This window comes from Falco biarmicus, chromosome 5 (genome assembly GCF_023638135.1).
Source record: "Falco biarmicus isolate bFalBia1 chromosome 5, bFalBia1.pri, whole genome shotgun sequence".
In the NCBI taxonomy this organism is placed as follows: domain Eukaryota; kingdom Metazoa; phylum Chordata; class Aves; order Falconiformes; family Falconidae; genus Falco; species Falco biarmicus.
In genome coordinates, this window is record NC_079292.1 from 28,030,152 (window position 1) to 28,049,679 (window position 19,528).

Here is a 19,528-nt window from a genome sequence, read left to right on the forward strand (position 1 = left end):
GGTCACTAATATTACACAGAGAGGTCACATCTACTGGTCACAAAATAATTTGGTCTGCATTGTCACTTGGTTTTGAGATCGCCTACAAAGGATGTCAGCTAGCTACACTGGTGGCTTTTGTCATGGGGGATCACGCAGTCAAGTGAGCCTCCAAACGACCACAAATTAGGACTTGGACTGATTAATATCCTACAAAGCAATAAAAAGCTTTAGTGGAGTCAATTAAATATCTGGATAACAAAAATTTTTCTATCCCTTCATCCTTTCAGGATTCTTATTTAGTATACATACATTATTTAGTATAGTTTTTTTATAGACGTGCATACGTACCTGAGCATGCATGCAATTTGTTTTCAGAGAAATTCACATATCTACTCACTTTAAAAATATGTAAGACAAAGGGTAACTTCATTAGAGCAGCAGGTCAAGTTTACAAGTTAAACACTGTTAAAATACCTGCCTTTCCTCTTCTCATGTCTGGTTTCCAGGTTCCCTGCTGATGGCAGAGCTATGATACAATGCAGCATGAATCTGGAGCAAAAGCCTGAAATTTTAGGCTAAATTTCACAATGAGTCTTGAGGCACTGGCACAAGTTTCCTGGAGAAGCCGTGGCTGCCCCACCCCTGGCAGTGCTCAAGGCCAGGCTGGACGGGGCTGGGAGCAACCCGGGCTGGTGGGAGGGGTCCCTGCCCCTGGCAGGGGGGTTGGGGCTAGATGGTCTTCGAGGTCCCTTCCAACCCAAACCATTCTGTGATTCTATGAAATTTGCAGACTTGATTTCACAAAAAATATATATCCTGCTTCTAAGTCACTGAAGCATTGAAACGGCAGCCAGTGAGTGGTACTCTGCTTTGTGGTCTAGTGTTAGTGTCAGAAGCCCTGTGTCTTTTCTTAAAAGCTGTATTTAAATGTAGAATAAATTTATCTCATGTATCAAAAATAACAGCACATACTTTTGCTGAAGTTTATGTGAAGTATGGTAGTAGCTTGAATGTCAACACCTCATCAACAGATACGCTTTTTAAAAACTTAAGTGCATGAAAAATGATTAGGCTTAGGAAAAATAACCAGACAAAAAGAAACCATGATGCAACTGAATAAAACTATTAAATTCTGCTCATCAGTTGCAGTTGATTTAAAATTTAGAAGTCTATACTAGCTGTGGTTTTTTGTTTTGTTTTGTGTTTTTTTAAAAAGATAGCATCTCTAGTTCCTTCCTATACTAACTCAGTTAGCAATCTACCTTGATAACACTGGAATGGAAAAAAAAAAACCAACAGTGAAAAACCCTTCTGACATATCATTCAAATCATATCTAAAAAGGTGGTCATAAATATTTTAGAACACAAGCAAACCAATAAGAGCTAGGCCCATTAAGGATAAGATCTTTTACAACAAATTAAATAAAACAATTTATTGAAGCCTGGACTTGAGATAAACTAGATTTACTAGCTGACCTTTTATTCATTTAAAGAACAAAATTAGCTCTAATTGCATTAGAATGGAATCCAGTAAATTTCTTCTAATGTGGTACCCATGCAAGTATTGCTGTAATTGTTTACAACTAAGATGGAAATGCTTTGATTCTAATCTACTTTCTTTTTGTTTTACTGTGCAGTTAAAACACTTGCAAAAACCCCCAAAGCAGACCAGTTTTTCTAATACTGGCTTATCCATCCTTCAGCAAAAGTACATTTTCATGTCTATTAACCTAACGTTATTAATAGCTGTCTCTTTCGAACTGATGTATGTTGTAAGACTATTTGCACACCAGAGAAGCTCAAATGCAGTTACCACTCTGACTCTAGGAGCGGTATGTACACATATTCACAGAAACGAGAAAGAAGGAGTCTTCTCTGTCGCTACCATCACTGCTTTGTATGTTGGTCCAAGCAGAGGAGGCAAAAAGTGAAATGATAAAGTGTTTGCTATGCTGCAAAGACATTTTCCTCACCACTGCTGCATCATTTGAGTAAACTTGTGTTCCCGTTGTGGTGCTGTGTTTATGGTGTGATGCGAATCTCCATTTCGAGAACCATCAACCTGACACTTTTTCTTCAGACATTTGAAGACTTCATGGCCTCACAAAGATCTGTAAATACTTCCATTGGGGACAATGTTTTATATGACACTCTCCCAAACCAACCAACCTCCAGCTGAATAGATACTTAAGTACTTCCAAAAGCCTCCAAACAGTTCTCACTAGCAGAGAAAACTGAAATAACCATTACTCCATCTAGTTGTTACTCATTTCTATATGATCATTACCAGATATTCAGAACTTCATTATCAACACAGATGAAACATAAATTTAACTTTCCCTTACCATAACACATCACAAAAGCTTTTGTCTCTGCCTGTACTTAAAAGGTTGGTGATTCTACTATGGTCTTTTCAACTAGTAACTTTAAACAGAGGTCGCAGGGACTTCTGGTGCAACGTCAGAGGTCCAGCCCACACACAGCTACATAATGCCTTGGCTCAGAGCCACACCAGTCCCTTTCATAATGATCACAACACGTGAAAATTAAAATATGCTCTGAGTTCAGGCTGAACATTAATTGTTGAGGATGAAAGCAAAAGTATTATTTAGAGAACAGCTCCACTGCGAGCCCTGCTGCACTAGACATCGGATCGACACGCAGTATAAAACAGCTGCCAGAGCCATGTGGCACAAAACTGTATTTACTTGCGTAATGGTACATTTGTTGCTGGATTTTGCCTTGGCAAACTATGAAAAATCCTAAAAGCTATTACAAAGTTCTGTAAGTTCTTGTTTGCCATCAGCCAGAAGGTGCAACTGGGCGAGACAGCCATTACACTGGGAGAACTTTAGGGTGCCAGTATGGTGGGCAGTGAGGAGGTATTTAAGGTAGAAAAGGGAAACCATTAAGCAAATATCAAACCTCATTTGGTTAAACAGCCTAAAGCAATCTCAAGGACGAGTGTCATGTGGAGAATATGAAGTTCCCTTCTTAGGCCGAGCTGATGGTGCAGAGAGCTGCAGCACAACCACTTCTTTAGCATTTGCTACCAGCTGCCTCCAGGATTCCCCTGCCCCTGAAGATCTCAGCCTTAGTATTTTAATTCTCCCCTAATTTGTCTGGAAACTTTGAGCTAAGTCACCTTTGTGTATCTCCCATCCTGAAGTTGGGGTTTAAACCCTGGGCTCTGCCACACTATGGAACTCAACATCTGAGGTCCTCAGATGGTGGTCAAGGTGCCACTGAAGATGCACACAGGAAACTGGAATAGTTGCGAGTTTCCCAAAAGGCCATAAAACAAGATCTCAGTGTCTCTGACCCACTGCAGACTGGCAGGGCTGATGACAATGTACCCATATATTTTGTATCAAGCAGATGGAGTCTGAAGTCCCTTCTCAAAATATGTGTGGGTATGAGAAAGACTGGGGTGAGATAAGACGGGTAGCAAAGTCAATTCTTGGGTGCTAAATTATGGCTTCAGAACTTCAGAAGTTCTGCCTTGAAAATATGACTTCATTTTCCCCATATAAACACTTGTACAGTCCCTGAAAAAGCAGAGTTTAAAAGTATCCATAGCTTCTCAAGGAGGAAAATGGATTTGTGAACTTTAAAGGGACAGTCTGTCCAGCTGTGCACATTCAAATCACGCACAGCAGGACAGAAAACTGTTCTGAGAAAGCTGGAGCTTTCGTACAGCGATCTGAGGCACAGAAATTTAGATCATACTCAAATATTGTGAAAGGAAGAAAGCAGAAACTACTGAAGAGCAGGAAAAAGCCCTGAAATTTGGGGTGGGGTGTCCCATAGAAACCAAGAAATTACTGAAGTCCTTTCAAACTTCAAACCAGTAAAAGCCACAGTTATCTACTGGGGTGAAGTTGGACATCACAGCAAAAGAGAATAATCATCAAAGATGCTATTTAACTTCTAAAAAGTAGAAAAATTAGCGATTAGGAGATTTAGTTCACAATGGCTATAAAAGAGAAGCGACTACACTAGCAATATTTAATGTGATGAATGGAAAGGAAAAATCTGTTTGGTGCTCGTGTTTACCATCAGACATGAAAGTGTGCTTTGTGTCATTAAAAACAACGTGAAAAAACTGATTAAAAGAATTCACATACAACACAGGGCCAGCCTAAGGGGCCCCGTGACGCATGGTTTCCCCAACCTCTTCAGCCACTTGTTTATGCTGTATGATCTCAGGACAGGGATCATCCTATTTACGCTCATACAGTACAAAGTAACTATTATTTGTACAACAGCACCCCATAATTAGGGAGCTAATGAACCAACATATGAAATGTGTTAGGTACACTAATGAATAAACATCAACAGTTATAATAAAACAGATGTGTATGAAGGAAATTTCAACTGTTATGTTTTAAAGCATAAAACAACTGTTAGCTGAAGAGCATTATGAAACTTAGCTGCAGGTTACACTAGGCATAACCATCCATTACGGAAACCTCACTAAATGTGACTGGAGGCATCATACGAGTCTAGATGGAGTCTTGTAATCCCCGCTCTAGAAAGGCACAGAGTAGGAGATGCAGTAGGATGGACAGAAGATGATGGGTCCCACTTGTAGAGTAGACGAGAAAGGGCAAAACGTCCAAAAAGTTTCTACTGGTAAGTGTTCTGCTTGATTATTCATTAGAATGGTCAGAACATGTCATAGCTATATGAATATCATTTGCCACTAATTTTTAAGCATTTCCCACTGAAAGTAAGAGCTACCACAAGTGACAGAGGATGAACTGTGGTAAGCATACACCTTGCAGATGGCTTTATTCGTACTTACATCTTGTCTTGGCCTGCACCCACTCTTAATGTCAGCCGAGGAATAACTGGTGATGGAGCCGGAACAACTGGTTCCACCTTTATCTGTACAAGAGAACACAATCATCAATCAAAGACTGAAAGTAGACTCCCAAAATACATTAATTACATGAAAGGACTGGCAGAGTTAACCAGTGTACTGGCTTAATGAGGCAGCCCTACGACAGAGTGATCACCGTGCTCTCATGCTTCGTGCTGTGGCATGGACAATCAGAGTTTGTGGGGAGCTCCCAGCCATTGCAAATCACAAATATAAATTCTAGACTAAAAAATCAACTTGACACTTCGCAGCATTTGCACCTGCACATAGACTTTGTTAACAAGTCTTCCCAATTTAGTATTTTTCTCGAGACACAAAACCCCATGGTATGTTTCTAAACAATGACATGAAATGCTTTGACCTTCGCACTCAAACTTGATAGGTACCTGTTGGTGTTTGCACTTTTTTTCTGAGATTTAAATTCAATTATTTGCCAAGTTCCTTAGATAAATGTACTGTGACACTCTTGAATCACAAGTAGACACAAAGGAAGCAAATAAACTCCAAGCACCAACACTGAATACTTTAAGGAAGTACTTATCCACATAGGTATAACAGAATCATGGCTTTTTAATGCAATTAGGCTGAGGTTTCTAATGGCTATTTTTCAGATAGCCTGGTTTCTAAGCCCAGTATCTGGTGGAGTTTGGGCCACTTGAGTATGTCCTTAAACTCTTTGAACCAGTATCTGTCAAAATTACCAACTCCCATTGAGCTACCGCTTTGCAAAACCTGCACAGAATCATCTCAGATTTTGCATTTGACACTAATGATTCTCCATACATAAGTTGCTCAATTTATATCCATATATATGAGAAGTGTGTATACATTATATATGTGCATAGAGAGAAAGCAAGGGAGACTGATCTCATTTTGAGCATGTGCATCATCGTATTTAATAAAATAACAAACTAGCTGACTCTGGTCCAGGAACTTAAAGACACAGAAACAGTATGCATACACTAAATGGAAACCCAAGAAAATCTCAGTGGGAGAAATCTGTTTTAAAAAGCTTTCAAAAAGAAAGGGAGGGCCAACAATCAATTCAAAGCACAGAAAGCAGTGCAGGAGATGGCAGGCCAGAGTGGGAGGACTCAGTTAGGACTTACACTGAGGAATGGTAATGACGAAGTCCCATGCCACACACCTTGCCCAAAGAACTGAGGCTGCTCATTAGGAGATGTCTACTCCAGAGAGAGAAGGGCTGCAGCCTCAGTAGTATTTCTGTTTTGACACAGCTAACCATGCTTTTCAATAAAGCTCTCTATGGATATGTATTAGCCTACTTCACAGGCTCTCTCTACTCTTTGTTTATATAGCAAGGGGCTTTTTGTTATGTCATTCCCCTGGAGTGTTGCAAGAGCTTTTTCCCTCTGAAGCTCCTAATGCCTGCAACAGTTTCACTGCCACTTCCCATAGGTAAGTCTCTTAACTGCTTTCCTGGCATCTAAACCTGTAGCAGCATCCACGGGACAGAGACACAGAATTGAACCCTGGCTACAGGAGGCTCAGGCACATGGCTTTGCACAGATTATTTTACCTCTTTTTTTTTTTTTTCCCTGAAAGATTTTTCCTAAAGGTTTCTCCTCCTTCTGTAGTGTCTACTTTGAAAACAAAACTTCCCAGGACAGACACTGCTGCTTAGCTTCCAGCACACAGCACAGCACAATAGCCATGCCATCGGTCCTTTGTATATAGGTTCTCTATTATTATTTGTACACCACCAAGATGTTCTAAACAATGGTGATGTGGGCTCATGTGGCAGAAGAAAAGCAAGTAAAACACTTCTTTATGCTCAGATACCGACATTGCAGTCTGCTGTAAGAGGAAAACTGGGCTCCACCACAATCCTAAATATCATCCTTTGACAGGAGAGAGGAAGCACCTTTCTACAACGTGGGTTTGTGCGTACAGTTTGCATGACTGGAGTAGAGAGAATATTAAGGAGCATTCACAGTTATATCCTGCATATCCTGGTCTTCCCCTACATTGCTGATAGGGTTTTGATTCACGAATAAGGGCAGTTTACTTTGGGGCAGCTCCAGCGAGACCTGCCCCGATGCAAGGATGGCTCCATCTCTCATGAAGCAGCTCCTCAACTACTTTAGTTTACAGCTCAGCGTATTAAGGTTAGCTGAAACTGGGTCAGCAGCTGCTTCGTGAGCTGTTCAGTCATTCCTACAGCACGCCCGGTAATTTCCATAGTAGAAATGGGGTGTAACGCTTTGACTCTTGGCTTTTAATCTGGCAGTGTGCAAAGACAGCGCCCCAGCTCGCTGTCTCCTCTTCTGGCTCCAAGGGCAGCACCCTAACGCTACTGCGGAGCACAGAGCTGCAGGGAAGCCCTGCGCAAAAGCTCCTCTTCCTCAGTGCCATCACTGAACATTTCCAGCATGCAGCCTTCAGCTCCTGCTTTCTGCCATTTACACAGAGTACTGGTTGGTGTTCGGTGTCTTGCAGCTGCTTGGGGCAAAATTACAGGGAAAACTTGATAAAAAGCTTTGATTTCCCAACAGGATGGGATGCATGCTTAGGTAATAACTGTAACAATACTCCGAAATGGAAACATTACCATTGAGTTACTCTTTTGTTTAAGTACAGCAATATTAGAAACAGAAATCTCCTATTTTCTACTGGCCACCAAGAGCTGAAGCTGCAGTTAGCCCTGCAGGTTGTGCTCACGCCTCCGAAGCGCCCGCGCCATGGAAGGCTAAACGTCCGAGCAGTAACTTGATCATTTGCTCTTACAGCACAACTGCTGGCTAAATAAGTCATTGTGTGATTTAAAAGCTAAATTAAGGAAACATGTACTTTTAGGGGTTAAAACGAAAGAGCAGCATTCTGGAGTAATACTGGGAATTGGGGCCAGCAGAAGAGCATTTACAGTGGATTACTAAGCTTCCCAAATCACCAAAGAGGTAAAGTCCAGCAATATAAGACTCCTTTGTAGCTAACTAAAAATACATTGTCAGTGGATTTGTCCAGTTTTATGTATAAGCAATACTTCTTTCACCTGAACTAATACTAGTAGTCATATAAGCCCCTTATTGCCATGTGCTGCATTTTTTTTGCTAATCTTCAAGGATTTAGCTTCTTTGCCACATACCTCAGGGCACCAACTGATAAAGCTCTAACTCTCCATTTTTCCAGGACACCAGCAGTGCGGCCTTGCAAAAAATGAAAATCGCTCAAGAGATTTAAAGGGGAAATTTATTTTTAAAATCCTGACTTGCAGCAAAGAGGTGGATTTAAAAAAAGCTTATCTATCAAGAATCAGTTTAAATTTTAATTCTATCTGGGGACTCTTTCATGCATTCTAGCTTTAAAGTTTATCTTTTGACAGGGACTTTTTGCCAAGGTAATGGGCAGCTTTGTCAATTTAATTTGTCCAAGTTTTTATTACTGTCAAACAACTTTCCTAATATATGTACGTTCAGTCTATACTGAAGTTTTACCAGTTTGTGTTTGTCTGTGTATCTGTTATACTGCTCTAAAGCAAACTAGAGACAGAGATTTGCAGAAGAAATGCAAACCCGAATGCATGAAAAACAAGCAACTCATGTCTGTTCTATATGCACAAGTATTTAACTTAAAAAGAAATCTCTTCAGAAATTCTCAATGAAATACTGACAAAACGACTCAGGCATGAGGGGCAGGCAGACAAAAAAAAGGGGAATCCGTGAAAACGTTGCTGCAGTCTAAAACCAGACATTAAATTAACACGGACAGCTGGGCCACCACCCTGTCCATCCACAGCAATCAGATGTCAGTTTCTCCAGATCACCCAGATTCTGCATGGAAGAACCATTTGTCAACTTAAAAATATGTCAGGTTTTGAAATCAGCAGTTTGTTTCAAGCCCAGCAGACAGCATAAGAGGGTACAGTGGCAAAAAAGAAAAGTGAGGAATGTCCCAAATGTGAGCCTGTACAAATTGAGTATTATACTCAAAGTAGGATGTAAAGAGCATCTTGGTAAAACCAGAACTTCCACAGTGCTTCCTAATGCTGAGGATAGAGATTTAGGAAATCCTGTATCCAAGGTTATCAAACATGAAGACAATCTCTTTCTTTTCTTCTTTTTTACATTAACAATTTAATGCATATTATAAGGTGAAGTGACAAAAAATTAGAGCAAACCGTGAATTAGGGGAGCTGTTTCTAATGGGATTTCAAATCTGATAATATGCAAATATGCTGGTTTCATTTCTTAAATATATTTTCAAGATTAGGTGATATTGGAATGAAGAAATTATCTTTGGCTGATGTAAATCAGTAAGAGTTACAGAGTGGAAGGAGCTCAACCCACTTGAAAACTAGCTCTCACCTTCTCTCTCTCAAGCATAAGACTCAAAACGAAAGGTGACATTTGAATATTTAGACCATAATTTTGAAATCATTTTCTTACTTCAAACAAATTGGAACAACAAGGGGGTAGTCTGGCTAAGAGAAGATTCAGCAGCTCTTCTGAACATCTGAGATAACTGGTGAACTTGTTTATTTGAAGGCTGCCTGCTCCTCATTTCAGTCCACCCAGTAATTTACAGGTTTCTACAAGCTTTGAAACAGTAGATGCTCAGAAATGAAATTTAAAGTTTATATGAAAGGTATAGGGTTGCTGGCCCTACTAGTGGAAATGTACAGAGCAAAATTTGTACACTGCAACATTACATACCTTTGTTGTGTGTGTGCTGTTACTGAGTCTGAGCCCCAGCTTTTCTAAGTGAAAAGTGGGAAAGTCAAGGAAAACCAGAAGGGCAATCTCACATTTCAAATTCACAGAATTGGACTTCCATTGTTTGGTCTTCCAAGGAGGTTGGACAGACCCTGAAACTCTTGGCTGATGTCTTCCTTGGAACAGTTATTTTTAAAAAATACCTAACCTGTAATCACACATCTTGTCAAAGCTCTTAAACAATGCTCAGCAGCAGAGGAATCCATATGCATTTTTCAAGCAAGTACACCATCTCAACTCATCCAAACAGCTTACCTTCTCATGCTTGTGTTTCTCCTTCTCTTTCTCTTTCTTTTCTCTTTCTTTCCTCTCCTTTTCCTTCTCCTTCTTTTCCTTTTCCTTTTCTTTGTCCTTCTCCCTTTCTTTCTTTTTCTTCTTCTCTTTTTTGTCTTTTTTCTTCTCTTTTGGTTTCTCTTTGTCCTCAAACAGTTTTTCAGGAAGCATTGGAGACAAGGAAGGTAACATGCTGGGAAGCCTCATTGGAGTTGGTGTGCTGAACAAGGGCAAAGACATTTCTTTGGGAGGTAACACAAGAGGTGCTGATGAAGCCTTTATCTTATCTTCTTTACCCTTATCTTTAAGTTTTTCTTTGTCTTTCTTATCCTTGTCTTTTTTGCCTTTCTCTTTCTCTTTCTTTTTATCTTTATGTTTTTCCCTGTCTTTTTTGGTATTGCCATCTTTCAACTTTACTTTTGTGTCAGCATCCTCAAAGTCCTTTAGTTTGAATTTATAGGGATCAAGATCATCATCTTTGAGCAGTTCCTTCCACTGAAACTTCGCTTCCTTGCTTCCTTCCTTGTCTTTATCCTTCTCTTTGTTCTTTTCCTTCTCCTTACTTTTCTCCTTGTTTTTCTCTTTATCTTTTTCCTTCTGTTTTTCTTTCTTCTTCATTTTTGTCTTCAGCTCTTTTTTCAATTTCTTTTTCACTTCTACTGATGAAGCCAACTTGTTTTTCTCCTCATAGACTTTGAGAAGAGGTTCTGGAGTTGGAGGTGAAGCAGAAGGAGAGGAGAAATAAGTGAAGTTGGTAGGTGGATTAGAAGGTGTCCCCATGTTTGCCTTTCGAATGACCTCATCAATTGAGTCATCCATTGTCCATGAAATGTCTGAACTTGAAGTCCCACCTGAGGGAGGTATTGGAGTTGCTCCTGCCTTATTTGCATTATTGGCAGAAACAGAAGGTTTAGGAGTTGTAGTCTCTGAAACAGAAAGTCTTTTAGGACTGGTAAAAATTTCCCCTTCTGATTCGGAACCGGAGGAAAACTCAAAGGGATCTGGTTCACGTTCTGCACATGCACGAGCAATCACAGCATCGATTGAATCATCAATGGTCTTATCCATTACGGGTACTTTCTTAGTCTGGTTTTCAGTATTTGGCTTGGTTGCAGGCTCAGGTGGTGTCTGCCCCTGTTTTACTTGAATGTTTTCCTTTCCCATCTTGTCACTTAATGCAGCCAGAGGGGCTCTGCTTGGTGTTTCAGGCTTGACAGGTGGTTGGGGAACATGAGCAGGAACCTTTGGACTCTTAGGACTTTTTGGGCTCTTGGCACGACCCGGAGACTTTTTTTCTTTGGATCCAGTTTTTGGTGAACGTATGGGACTTCCAGTTACCACTGGTGAGGGTGTAGTTTTAGGTGATTTTGTCTTCTGTCCTGGAGAACTTGTTTTGGACTTTGTTTTGGGTACAAATGGCTTTGCCTCTGAAGTTTTTGGGGCTGGCACTTGCGGTTTTGCAATAGGAGCCAACATTGGTGGTTCTGGTGAAGGAGGGACTAAGTCTGTACTGTCCTGAACATGAACTGGAGAAAGCATTGGTGGTACTTTTTGAGTATTTATTGAGCTAAGAGGCTCGCGTGGTTCCAAAGGTCCGTCCAAGGTGTCACCTTTGGAAACAGATAGTTTTGGCCGTTTCACAGGTGGAAATTCCTCAGCATCAGGACTTTCTAACGGTCTCTTGCTCAAGTAGTTCTCATCATTAATTGCCTCATCCTCTTCCATATCTCCCTCCTCTTCCAGTGGCACCTGCATGGCTTCTGCAGATGTACCTCCATCGGTAGGCACCTGTTCCTCTTCCTCTTCTGTAACAAAGGACATTTAAAAAACATATTAGGATAATTAAAATGTGTTTTACAGACACAAACAAGCATTAGAGCAAACGTTCACATGTATCTCAGCCCATGAGAGACAACTGGCCACCTAACAGCTGGTCTGCTTGGAAGGAAAGTGTGGCATCTCCTCTGTCTCACACCAGCCACCATCACAACTGGTAGGTGCCCTCATCGCAAGCGTCACGTCAAACGCATGAGCAAAAGATAGGAAGGTAGAGCTGCCTCGTGGTGGTAGGCCTTGTGGAACAGATCCAAAGTGTCAGTTCTACCTAAAAACATCCTGATTATTTCTTACTGCAGTTGTTAGGATTACAATAACGTGAACCTGCTTCATTCATTTCAAATGAAGAGAGATTTTTTTTCTGTAACAAAATAGACTGCAAAGCATACATACAACAAAGTAAAATTCACCGGAATTAGAGCTGTCTTGCCTACATATTACACAATTCTGATTGCAGATTAACAACTAGGAAAACCTAGTCTTCCTAAACCTGGTTTGTTTTTTCCTGAAGCAGCACAGTCTGAAGGTTAAAGCAGAGGACTAAGCCCCATTCAACCTGCCAGGTTCTGTCTCTGATACCATCTTAAGAGGTTGCTGCACACGGATGTTATCTGTTATGCTTGTATGGGAACACCCCAGCACCGAGTGTGTGCGTGTTGGTTTGGATCAGGAGCACACCTCTGAAATGCATTTCCCCATCTTCTCCACTTACTGTTGTTTTATTTGTATCATGGAGCAATCCTGGAGTGCATATGCTGGCTTCCTGTTGTAGTGAAACCAACATGAAAGACAAAGTTGCCAGAGGAATACACCTACCATACTCCAGTTGCAAGTGGGCATTCAGGCTATGAGAACAAAAAAACAGCTTTTGAAAATAAGATAAACCTGAAACATGCACAGTGTGGACATCAGGCACCAACTGTTTCAAGTCACTGTGGACACCACCTGTGTGATGGCTCTGTTTTTTTGTTTAATAGCAATTATTTTTTTCCCCTACATACAACACCATCTTCAGTCCTACACATGTGACATTATGGTGCAGAGAAAGGAGAAAATTCACTTGAGATCTCCCAGCAAATCCAAAGTGAGTTTGAGAAGAAGAGAACCTCTGATCTCCCCAACGACAGCCAAGCACTTTATCCTTTTGGATACACTTCCTCACTTTCAAAATGGATTTCTCCAAGCAGGAAAAAGGATTCTTAGTCTGGAATAAGAAAGTCCACACTGGTGTGAACCTGACACATTTATATTTGCTGTAATTATGTCATTACACCTATGCCTTTTAACATTCCTGCACAGACAACTTCACTTCACCCCATGTCTCTATTTACCCCCTGCAAAAATGCATGACATTTTGTCTAGCAGGGTTTCTGTGGAAAGGTATCAAGTGCCCTAAGATTCTCACATGAAATATGTAAAAAACGTTTATTATGACAGTGGCTAAAACCCAACTTCTTAATGAGCAGCTGGTTTTAAAGAAGCAAGCACCGAGAAACCTATAATGTTACACTAACACCATTTAGAGCTTTGTAAGACAGCATCCTTCTGAAATATCTCTTTTCAAGGCATTTATTTTCAGGTTTTCTGTGCTGGTGTTTCTCTACTGTAATGTGTCAATGCTCTGATTTAGGAGAGTTGAGTCAAGAGCCCTGGGCTGCAGCACAAATCTTGCCAGCATCACAAATTAAGTAAAATGAGCTAGCAACTCTGGCTTTTGCCAGGGCCCAGAGGATTTACAGCAGCCAGCCCAGAGAGGAGACTTTGCCTGAGGATAAAGTCTTAGCCTTCCGTGAAAAACAGAAATGTTAGGGAGTTAGGTTTTGCCTGGCTGGGCACTGACATTAAATTTTTTAAACTGCAAAGTTAGAGTATAACTGAGAAATCACTGTGGACCAAGCCTGCACCTGCTATGGGGGAAAAATCTGCTTCCAGATCATGGAAGTAATTTCAATCTCTGTTTAAGCTGTTGCAGAAATCAGCTGCCTTTATCAGCTCAAAACTGTTTTGGGGATGAAGAATTAGTATTCATCAGATGTCACACACCACCCGTTGCTACCGAGCAATTCCCTCCCAACCCCATTCAACCTAGTTCGCCACTGAGTTTGTTTTCATTTAAAATTTTAAAGAGCGATAAAATTTAAAACAAACACCTCGCTGTAAATTTCAGATTTAGAGAAGTCTTCTGCCTTGGCTACAAGACGAAAGCATAGCCAAATTCAAACACTAGGAAAGACAGGGTTTGACCATGCAGACTATAGAGATAGCAACATAAACCATTTTAATATAAAAAACATGGGGATGAAAAGAGTCAATAAAGTGGAAGAGAAATTACTGCAACAAACAGTAAAAAAATTACATTTACTAGAAAAATCAGAACATCTATTTGCTAAAGATTTCTGCCCAGTGTCTGCTTCAACAGCCACTCTGTTATACCGTGTCCCATGGAAGTGCACTGCAATATTTCATATTTTTGTAACTCCTTCCTATCCCAAGGTACTTCTCATGTTTTACCTACTCAGGATTGTAGAATACCAGCAGCTGCTGGATCAAAGGCGAAAAAACAATTTCAGATGAGGTTTGGAGAACAGGGACTGGAGTTTTGTACAATAAAAAAAGAGCAATGCTTATTTTTTTTTTAATGAGGCCAAGTAAAGTTTGCACCAGGCCCATGAAGTTTCTGTGATCTTGTGTGGAGATGCCAGGGAAGGGCAGAAAAGGTTAAAGTGCAGTTTGTAGAGGTGAGACTAGAAATCGGGGTGTCTTGGCTCCAGCTTTCATACACATTCCTGCAAGCCACAAAGACAACTTTAGTAAGGAAGCAGAAGCATTACCATCCCTTTTATATGGACTTGGATTCCCCAAAACATCTGGAAAAAATTGCCTGGGTCAGTCCTGAACAATCCAGGGACTAAGGAAGTTCACGAGCACTTAACTACTGACACACATTCACCACTTTTCAGACATGCTCAGATGACAATCTGGAATCCTATCGTGGTCAAATGAAATCCAAATTTCTCCTGGAACGAGGCCACAGTCTGATGCTCAGCGAGAACTGGTTTTCTGCCAGGCAGCGGCTTTCAAACCTGAGCCACCGCAGCTGTGCCCATGGCAGAAAACAAAAAAGCACTTTTTTTTTTGGGGGGGGAGGTTTAATTAGAGAAAGTGAAATCTCCATCTTGCCTTCAAGAGCTACAGGCTCTTTTTCCTCCCAAAGGATTCACACCGGAGCAGGAACCAAATATGGGAAAACATCAGCTTTTAAGTGTAATCTGCTTGACTTGGCGATGAGCATTTAAAACCATGCGGCCCCCTTTTCACCTTTGTCCATCTCATTCGCTACCCAGCACTTCTTGCCACACAATCCTTTGTGCGCAGGATTGCTTTTTAACTCTCTTTACTGCCATCTCTCCCTATCTCCGGCCACCTTATTAATGATCTGACTCCAGTTAGCATCTATAGGTCAAATGGATATCACCTCGGCCATCTGCCCTAATAACTCTCTCCTGTAATGAAAGGAGACTAGAGCTGTTTGGGAGGTTTCTCAAGATAACAGATACATTTTTTTTTTTTGGTTGTTGTTAGAGAAGTCAGTGCTGGATCAATGTTAATGTTCACATTACTAAAGCTATACAGAACAATTGTTTATTATGTCAGCAGGCCCCACGTGCAGGGCCAGTTCAGACAATCCAAGGGTTAGGGGAGGGATGAGTTCACCCATGGTAGTACAGCCCCAAAGGCGAAATTTCTCCACTGCTGAAATAAAACAGGCTGATAGCTGTTAGCACACTGCTTATGAGAAAACCGTTTGTTAAGACAGCATTTCTTACGGGAGCATATAAGGACGTGTAACGTCACCTGTGTCTATGTAACAGGGGCAAGCTCTTCACTTTTATTAAAGGATGATTTTGAAGTTAAGGGAGGATGGAATCCACTCCTCTTTTGACACGGGTTTGAAGTGTGATCTCGGGCAGGTCACACTTCGTACTGCTGATAACTTCATCTCACAGAGGTGCTGTAAAAGCCGAACTTGATATCATTACGTGGCTCCTTGGGATCTCTGGAGAGAAAGCATTAGAACCCCAAATACAAGCCATGGCGATGTGTCACCACTTCAAATGCTGGTAAATTTCTTAAGCTGAACCGTTCAGCCAAGAAATTGAAACTCCTGCACCTTTTCAAGGAAAAGCCACTAAAGAAGCACAAAATTTCTTTCTTGGTACATCATGTTCCTGTAGCACAGCAGGGACTCCAAAACCAAACACCTTCTTAATTTGGCCACGGCTCAGTTTCAGGACAGCAATACTCAACATTTCAGTAATGAACTTCCAAGTTCATGATGATCGAGGAACCATTCGACACAAGGGTCCAAAGGATCAGAACTTCTGCATTTATTGCAGAAAAAACCCATACCAGTACCTAAAGGGGCCTACAAGAAAGCTGGAGAAGGACTTTTTACAAGGGCATGGAGTGATAGGACAAGGGGGAACATCTTTAAACTGAAAGAGGGGAGACTTAGATATGGGGAATAAACTCTTCACTGTGAGGGTGGTGAGGCACTGGCACTGCTCAAGGCCAGGCTGGACGGGGCTTGGAGCAACCTGGTCTAGAGGAAGGTGTTCCTGCCCCTGGCAGGGGGGTTGGGGCTAGATGGTCTTTAAGGTCCCTTCCAATACAAACTGTTCTGTGACTTTATGATTCTAAAAAGAAGTGCAATCACCTGTACCATGCTATCAGGCTCTCCTGTCTGCCTCACTGGAGGAGGCTGCACATGTTCCTCTTTCAACAATGTCAGATGAAAGTGAAGGCAAGAAAAAAAAGATGCAAAACTGATGGATGGAAGAGAAAGGCACTTACGTACAGGCATTCCTCAAGCAAGAAAACCTATTTTTAAATATACATATCTATAAAATATATATAAATATACATATATAAAATTGAAATTGTCATCATCTTGGTCATTATCAGACTTTTTACTTGGTAGGTTCAGAGACAGTAGCATAAGCACTTACAGCTAGATGATGTCCTAGAGAACATGGCGCAGACTGGGATAGGTAAGATGTCTCCTCGCTCTGCCAAAAACTTACCCTGCTGTTGGCTGGTATTTAATTTAAGGAAAGTATCAGTCTCTCTTCTGGAAACTGGATTATTATTTCCCTTTGTCACAGGGTGGTGATAGGACAAAACCATCTGGCTAAGACCTGGAGCTCTAAGAATAAACCAGCATTTCTTACATACAAGATGAAGCAGAGTCACACATGCTGGCCTAAAGCTGGACACCACTCGCTAAAGAAAGTACACCATGAAAGTAGTAACAGTAGCCTCTTACCTCCAATGCAATGGCTAAAGTACTAATTGCACAAAGCTCTGGCAAATAACAGTTCCTGTGGAAGCCAATATAATCATGCAACATTTTGGCATTTGGTATTTGATATTAACTGCAGTATGGCAGATAAACAGTATCAGCTATCAGAGCAAACCCATTAAGGATACAATACTGAATAAGCAGATGTTTCCATGCAACTCATACATGTCTATTTTCAGCAATCAAATTTCTTCCATAACCCTTTTATTTTTAAACAGAATTTAAAAACTTTATTTTCTAATGGAATGCAAAATGGCCAAATAAAGAACTATCAGATAATGCATTTCTTCCATGCAAATGCAAGAAAGGAAGTGATCATTCCCACCCAACATACGAAACCTTTTAATGAAGAAAAATACCAAAAAACTTCCTGCAGACTTCCAGAATAATTCTCCCATTGTCTAGATAAAGCATTAGATAAAGCCAAAGGTATCATTTGGGAAATTTATGTCACTACAACAGGAGCTTAACATCCCTATCATATCCTATTAAGTAGGGGCTTTTGACTTCTGCTAAAAATGAAGTTTTTTTCTTATGCCATGTTAGGTTTTATCTCTTTAACTTGTAATAACAGCAGCCTGTTCCCCAAACAAACAGAAAGTGTGCTTGTGGTCCATAAAGGAAATTAATGGAAGAGTGACAAAATTCAATCCTGATATCCTACAGGCCAATATCCTGATACTCTAATGCAAAATGAACACACTAAGATACCTGCAATACATTTTCAGCTTAAAATGCCAGATTTTATATTGATGTATGTCTCTCTCTCCATTTATATATATATGTTTTATATATATGATTATATATATAATTTCTCTGCCATATGAACACAACTGATCACTGATGTGACTTGGTTACCAAACAGGTAACCACCAACAGATTTCTCTTTTACTGTATAAAGGAGATCAATCAACCTATTACCAAACCCTGACATTTTCCAATTGACACTTTCTATGGGAAGAGAGCTGGTAAGACAGCACCATCAAGGAGCTCATCTTCCATGTGCCTCAAATTTTTCCACCAACACTGCCAGCGAGTTCATTCCAGTGCCTTCTCAGTATGCAGAAACCACAAATACATAAAAAAAAAAAGGGCTTGCAGGTGTGGCTAGTGATTTTGTGTACATAACTGAAACACTGTAAAGAGGATGTTACAGGTGCCTGAAGTTAAGCATCCAGACTCATTAGCCATATTGGAAAATTCTGGCTCAAATGGCTGGGTGGTGCCTTCAACAAACAATTAGCTAGGATTGAATTTAGAGGTGTTCAACAGGACAGAGAGACTTGGTGTGTACATTTATCAATCACCCCAAAAGCAGTTACTAATCTGCCCAAGAAGCTATAAGTGGTCAACAAAACCCCTCTCCATCCCTAATGACAAAACACATCTATCCATCCTGAAATACAGATGACGGCAATAATCTGGTTCAGGACTCACAAATTTCCAGACCAGCTCAGTTACCTCTCCATCCTGTTGAACAACTGCTTTGCACTCTTGATTAGGCATTTCTTGGTGTGAAATCAACAGAGATGAACTTTGGAACACCAGCATGAGAATAAGATACCAATAGTTTGCCAGAAACAAACCACAACTACTACAGCTGTAGTTCTACATTGCAGTGTTGCTTTAAAAAGGAACAGTCCCATCCTTTCTTTTGTCCTGGTTCAAACATTTGTGCAGGAGAACAGGGAACTAATCAAGGCTAAAAGAAGGAAGATTATCTGATAGTCTGAACTCAAATCACCAATCTGGTCTGTCATGATGCTACTCAAATTTCTGGGCTAAAACAAGCCAGAGAAAGTCCTGCACCTCCTTTCTTATATCATCATCTGCCCCCTTCTGCATAGTGCAGTGACTTCACAGGCTAATTCAAGCATTTTTCTGTCCAGTTGGCAAAGTAAAAAGCCCACCTCAGGATCAGACAAGCCTAAGGGTGAGGGAAAGAAGAGGAGAGAGGTGCGGAGGATCACCCTTCGGGCATCAGATCCTGCCTTAGGGTATAATGCGCACTATGGCTTCTAGTGCTGCTTCAGGATACTGGATGCAATGAGAATAACACTTTTAAATACTTACTAGTGGCAGACTTCATTATAATACTTTTTAGAATACGCAATGTTTATGAAGCCAAACTACCCAAGATTCTTAAAATGACACACCCACCTCCCTGCTAAGACAGAAAACCAGCATCGGCAGATTGTTATCAGTTATGCTCACGATCTCTGACCTGACAAAACATCAGTCCTGCATTTCCGCTGCACAGAGCAAGCAAAAATATGTTTCTGTCTAAATACTAAGAAGGAGACTTCATTTTCATTTTGACTTCTTAACAGCAGCTCAACAATTTTTGTAGATCACACATACATACAGGAATAAATGCATGTGCATGGCAATGCTATGCTAATGTGTCTGGAGCTGTTACGCAGACTTGGGTGGAGAGTAAAAACAGTAACAGAAGCA

General features: G+C 40.7%; 1 protein-coding gene across 3 annotated transcripts in view; it reads right to left on the minus strand.

Annotated features, from left to right (window-relative positions):
• Nucleotides 1–19,528, minus strand: part of TAF3 (TATA-box binding protein associated factor 3) — a 120,327-nt gene that overhangs the window by 17,636 nt on the left and 83,163 nt on the right. For all 3 annotated transcript variants that reach the window (XM_056340021.1, XM_056340022.1, XM_056340023.1), the window contains 2 exons: nucleotides 9,856–11,678; nucleotides 4,790–4,872 (listed from right to left, as the gene is read on the minus strand). In XM_056340021.1, coding sequence (XP_056195996.1) covers nucleotides 4,790–4,872; nucleotides 9,856–11,678 — 1,906 coding nt within the window. The remainder of the gene's footprint in view (nucleotides 1–4,789; nucleotides 4,873–9,855; nucleotides 11,679–19,528) is intronic.